Here is a 6,000-nt window from a genome sequence, read left to right on the forward strand (position 1 = left end):
ATTTATGGAATTATTTTTGAAATAACTCCATAAATTCGGGTAAAACAAAATATTCCAACTTTATGAGCGACAGTGTATATTTTTGTATAGATATAACATTCATTCAACTAGATCCAGCACAGAAATGACATAGACATGAAAACTTACATGAAAATTCTATCTAATTAAAAAAAGTTAGTAAAAGAATTTGTGTCAAGTATAAAAGTATTCTTTTTTTAATCGGGGAGCTGCGAGAGAAACAAATTACTCATCACCAACATGGGGGAGGCAAAAATTGAAGGAAAAAATGTGTTGATAATATTATCTTCGCTATGCAACACCCAGTAAAATTATCCTCGATCTGTCTCTCAACCCCCCCCCCCTCCTTCTGTCTGTCTCTCCCCCTCCCACTCTCTCTCTCTTTCTCTCTCTCTCTCTCTCTCTCACTCTCTCCCCCTCTCTCTCTCTCTCTCTCCCTGTCTCTCTCTCTTTGTGTCTCTCTCCGAATCTGACCTTTTTTCTCTCCTCCCCCCTCTCCCTCGTCCTCTTTCTTCATAAACGGTTAAGAAGACCATTACAGCGAGGGCTATTGCACTATCGAAACATTCACCGAAATGGTTATACTGGTTGTAATCAGGGGGTCGTCCATATTCATGCAATGTTGATAAACATACACAATAATTCACTAAATTTAGTATGATCATTTAACAACCGAAATTCATGATGAGCGTTCATCTTTATATCCACTGTACCAATTTACTCTTGGCTGTCGGTGTGCCATTTCTAGTTTTCAGCTGGAAGGAGTCGTCGAAATAATATTTTGATTTAGACATCATGACCTTCCGTTAATTCAAAGTAGTCCACATGAAGCTGCCACTTAAGATATGCTCTCTCTCTCTCCGATAAATTATGATCGTCTACAGCATCTGATCTTCAGAACTGCAGGATATCTTAATATATCGCACACAATCGTCACGGATCGTAAGGGCATCAAGAATGTTGAACCTGCCCAAAACAAAAAAATGGTTTACGAATCGTAAACTCGTCGCTGCTCTCTCCTCAGAAATATGACAGAAAATCGAAGCCTTTTCCGTGGTAAAGCACGAGATGATTTTGCTGCCATGTTCATTTTATTTCATTTGTTTGTTGCCTCTTTTTTAATATTCAAGTTTGTTTGTTTGTTTGTCGAATTTCCCGGTGCTTAACAACGCCGACAATCACAAATGATATATGAGTAGTCCACGATTGCACAATTCAAAAGTACGTGTAATTTATCGCAAAATCGAAACTTATATAATCTTCAACTATTAGTGTATCGAAGTGTTCACACTGCCTTCAGAAGAGGAACATTCCATAGGATGCTGACACGTTCTGATTCTCCGAGCAGCTCCGTGTCTGAACAGAGATGTAAGTCCCGGGTCCTGGCGGTGACACCAGGGCTCCCATTCCGATGAGATTGAGCGCTCTACCAAAGTGCTTGCCAAAGAACTTTCGAACCTAAAGAAAAAAATCACAAGAAAAATACTTCAAAATTAGTCTTGAATTCAGTGGCGTACCGTCAGGGGGGGGGGGCAAGCGACCGAAACAAACAAAAAAGGCGATGCTAATTTTCAGTTCTGGCGAGCGAGCGAGCAAAAAAAAAATCTTTAAGTAACGTTTGGTATATAAACTGGTATTGTTGCAAGTTGGGGTGGGAACATTCACTTGTTAGCGACGTTAATTTCATTTTTTTGCAAACGAGCGTAGCGAGCAAGAAAAATATCACTTCTTTTTTAATAATTGCCACTTAAACTTGGTTCAATTGTCCCATGCAGGGCGCGGGAACAATATTGTGTTTAGGGTGATTTCATACCCATTTTAGCTAGCGAGCGAAAATACATCTTTCTCTCAATGAATTGCTATATAAAATTTGTTTCATTGTTGCAGGTAGGGGGCGGGCACAATCGTGTGTAAGGCAATGTCAATCCCATTTTGGCGGGCAAGCAACCCCCTACATTTCTCTTTTTAATGATATTGTAGCAGGTTAGTGGTGGGCACATAATTCCACGAGCTAGCGAGCGTAGCGAGCGAGCGAAAAAAATCACTTCTCTTTTATAGGGAAAATATGGTACATAAAACTTGGGTTCATTGTTCCATGTCAGGGACGTGATTATTAAAAGCGGTGTTATTTCTATTTTGGCGAGCGAGCGTAGCGAGCGAGCAAAAAAAATTACTTCTCTTTTATAGGGAAAATATGGTATATAAACTTGGGTTCATTGTTCCATGTCAGGGACGTGATTATTAAAAGCGGTGTTATTTCTATTTTGGCGAGCGAGCGTAGCGAGCTAGCAAAATTTTTGTAATGATAATTGGTTCATAAATTTCAGATTTTTTTGTTGCAGGGCAGGGCTTACACAATCATGTCTAAGGTGATGTTAATTCCGTTTTGGCGAGCACGAGCACACCAAAACTTTTTTGAAGAACGTTTGGTACATAATTATTAACTGGTTGTTGCAGGTTGGGGCGGGCACGTTAGCGGTGTCAATTCCATTTTGGCGAGCGAGCATAGCGAGCAAGCAAAACAAAAATTCTCTTTAATAGAAATTAATAAATAAACTAGTTTTTAAAGGTGCAGGTCAGGATGGACGCAATCGCGTTTAACGCGATTCAATTCCTTTTTGGCGAGAGGGCGAAAAAACTCTTCCATTTTTAATGATATTGTTGCAGGTCAAGGGTGGGCACAATTGTTTCCAAAGCAATATCTATTCATTTTATTCGCGAGCAAGTGTAGCGAGCGAGAAAAATGAATTACTCTCTTTTAGTAACATTTGGTACGTACACTGTGTGTTATTGTTGCCAGGTTGCAGGTCGGGGCCCGTCGGGGCAGGCACAATTATATTCTAGGCAATGCTAATCCTTTTCTTTTTTCAGGGGGACGAGCAAGTGAAAACATTTAATACAAAATAGGCTATCAAGCAGTTCGCGCCAGCGAAGATTTTTGGAATTGGTTATATCACTTATATTTTCCTATTTTCATTTGTCTTAATTTTTCAGGGCCGTATGCGGAATATTTTTCTGGTGGGGGAGGGGGAAAGATGCGTTAAAGTTTTCGAAGAATCTCAAAAGCAAAAGGAGTGAAGGGAGTTCGAGCGACCGAACTGGTCATGAGGGTACTTTTGCATTTTCAAAAGTAGAATTGAAGGATTTGGTATAGGCCTACACTACATTTTCAGGAAAAAAACTGTACGTTTTCAAAATATCTGGGGTCAACTGCCCCCCCCCCCTGATGCGTACGGCCATGGTCTTTTTTTTTTAATTTCCCCATTTTTTTCCTTTCCTTTTCTTTTCCCTTTTTCTTCCTTTTCTCTTCTTCTTCGTTTTTTCTTTCCTTTTCCTTTTTTTTCTTTTTTCTCTTTCTTTCCTTTTTTTCTTCCCTTTTCTTTTTTTCTTTTTCTTTCCTTTCCTTTCTTTTTTTTCTTTCCCCTTTTTCTTTTTTTCCCCTGGAGCCCGTCAGGGGGGGGGGCACTCTGCCCCCCCTGCCCCCCCCATAGGTACGCCAGTGCTTGAATTAGACGATATAATCGTACCCGAATATACTATATCAATTTTCCAGTTTTAAGGTTTGAAAGGGGATGAAGCGAGTAAACATGAATGAAATTTTACCAAGGTATAGTTAATTTTTTATAACAATATAGAAAATATTTGGGCATTTTGGACCTGCCACAATAGGAGGTGACGGCTGCCTAAAATATTTGTATTTTCAAAATCCTCGGGGCTACGATCCTCAGTCCTAACCACTCCTCCTACCTACCTCGTACCAATATGATTGACATCGATTCAAATGTGATTGATTGGTGGTTTCTTTAAAACGTCAGTGCAAGATAAAAACAAAAAAATACATTCCTTTCTGTATTAAGAAAACAAAACGTATCAATATTATATTTTACGGAATAGGGGAATGTAAATGTGCTCGTTCCTGCATGCGTCTACAACTGATTTTCATGTATCTTTGAACATGGTAATTCAGTTCTATTAATCCAGAACGGGACGAAGATCAATATGTTTATATAACCATTACAAAAATGTACCCACCCTCTTCCACCGATGACGAGTTGGAGCAGGTTCTTGGTTTGATCCGACCGTGTTTCTGTCCTCATTTCTACCGCGTCTCCTCCTACTTTGACTCCGGCTCCCGTCATCATCTTTCGCGCCTTTTTCAGATCTTAAATTCTTGGTTTGGCTCTTCGTCTGCGCCACATCTTTCGACGTCCGTTCTCGCCCCATGATGTCAACGTCTCTATCATCCCCATGGCATTCTGCTTCTAGCTCTCTCACATTGTGTGATCTATCTACAAACAAGGAATTTTTCTTCGCCATTTTGTGCTCCTGTATTCCTGTATTCCCAAGTCCTCGACTAACAACCTCCGACGTGACATAATTTGCGTTGATCTCCGTCACGTTTTCATTGGCTTTATCTTCCATACCTACGTCAGTGGTGTGCCGATCTGGTACCAATAGTGGTTTATCCCCGATCATTTTCGTAGACAATCTGCCAGCCGTTGTCGTCGAGCTCTGCATCTCTTTTGTTATTTTAATTGTTCGTCCAAAACAGGTAAAGCTTTTGTTTCACATATCATCAGGGTAGATCCTGCTTATACAATGATTTCAATTCTGCAACAAGGAGATTAGCGTCGACGCAGAACGCTTCACACACTGGAGGACTATTAATCAAACCTTCCAACTGCCTTTTGAACAGTACGCGTCAACTCTGGACCATCTCTGCTCATTTTAGAACTACCTGCCAAAACAAATTAGTGCCAGGTGTCATAATGTTTTCCAAATATAGCAGGTCGGGGATCGGCCTACCAAGTAGCGTTCACCGTTTTCATGCATATACTCCTGTCAAAATATATAGGCTCTTCACAATAACTATGTTTTCAGCATTACAGTGCAGTGAGTCGTGAATAATTATTCAAGTCTAAATATAATATATTTATATTTTTTTCCTACTGGTATCTGATTACATTTTGTGAAAAGGATTTTTCTTTCCTCGACAACTATAGTCATTTGAAATCAGTGTATCAGATCGACATAATTATTATGTTAACATATTCATCTAGAAAATGTCAATATGGCAAAATTATCTACATTGCAACGTTTTCGTTTAAAGAATGACATTTGGCAGATAACTTATATTATACTAACATCCTATAAAGTTAATTGTCATCATTTTAATTGAAACTTCAATTAAAATTGAAAACAAAATTAAAGTTTTTATGTTAGTTTGACAGAATCAGTTCGCATTCGACAGTGGAAAAGTTTAATATCTGGTCACTGGTGTATTGGTGATGTGACCTTGTGTTATCTCGATCATGGACTTCCTAAGTGTACTTCCGGGGCACATGACAATATTTTGATTCCAACACGTGCCATGAAACCAATGCCAGGGTCAATCTACCCTCTGCTATGATCGTGAGTGGAATCAAAGCTCAAACTAGAGGAATCCGCACTAAAAAAAATAATGGAATTCACTGTAAATAAAAATCAATCACTACTTTGGAGTGAATTTAACCATAATTTGAGCTGATTAAATCGTTGCACCTATTCTTCCAAGGCTCCAAAGGAAGTGATCCTTCTTTATGAATCCTTAAAAGAGGGTTTCCACTCCTCTCTGCATTCAGAGAATATGCCAATGCATAACGCATGCCAGTGCATGTAATTGTTGCTTCTGCTCTCTTCAAATTCACGAATCAAAATCAAATCCTTACGAAACCAAAACCCAAAACGGGTCCTTCATATACCTGAGAACATCCTTCTTTTCCAATGACCACACTGCTGGGGCCTCTGAGAAAGCAACCGTTCTAGACGTAACGAGACAACATTATATAGAAGACAAATTGTCACTGAATTTGCAGTTATATATCAGGCTGCTAAGGTATGAAAATAATAACGTAACGGGTCAGTCCAATAGCTGTTGTTATCAAAAGGAATCCTTCACGCCGAATAACCAAACATAGATCGACGTCAACTTCAGGGGCCATC

At 39.4% G+C, this 6,000-nt stretch overlaps 1 protein-coding gene across 1 annotated transcript; it reads right to left on the minus strand.

Moving 5' to 3' along the window:
* Nucleotides 1-493: 493 nt before the first annotated feature.
* On the minus strand, nucleotides 494-5,637 carry LOC100888544. The gene is made up of 2 exons (XM_003723547.3): nucleotides 4,051-5,637; nucleotides 494-1,476 (listed from the first exon to the last, which is right to left on the minus strand). Exons 1-2 carry the CDS (start codon nucleotides 4,534-4,536, stop codon nucleotides 1,315-1,317), a joined length of 648 nt encoding a protein of 215 aa, XP_003723595.2. The 5' UTR covers nucleotides 4,537-5,637; the 3' UTR covers nucleotides 494-1,314.
* Between the last annotated feature and the right edge of the window lie 363 nt (nucleotides 5,638-6,000).

This window comes from Strongylocentrotus purpuratus, unplaced genomic scaffold (genome assembly GCF_000002235.5).
Source record: "Strongylocentrotus purpuratus isolate Spur 01 unplaced genomic scaffold, Spur_5.0 spur5_scaffold_5, whole genome shotgun sequence".
Classification (NCBI taxonomy): Eukaryota; Metazoa; Echinodermata; class Echinoidea; order Camarodonta; family Strongylocentrotidae; genus Strongylocentrotus; species Strongylocentrotus purpuratus.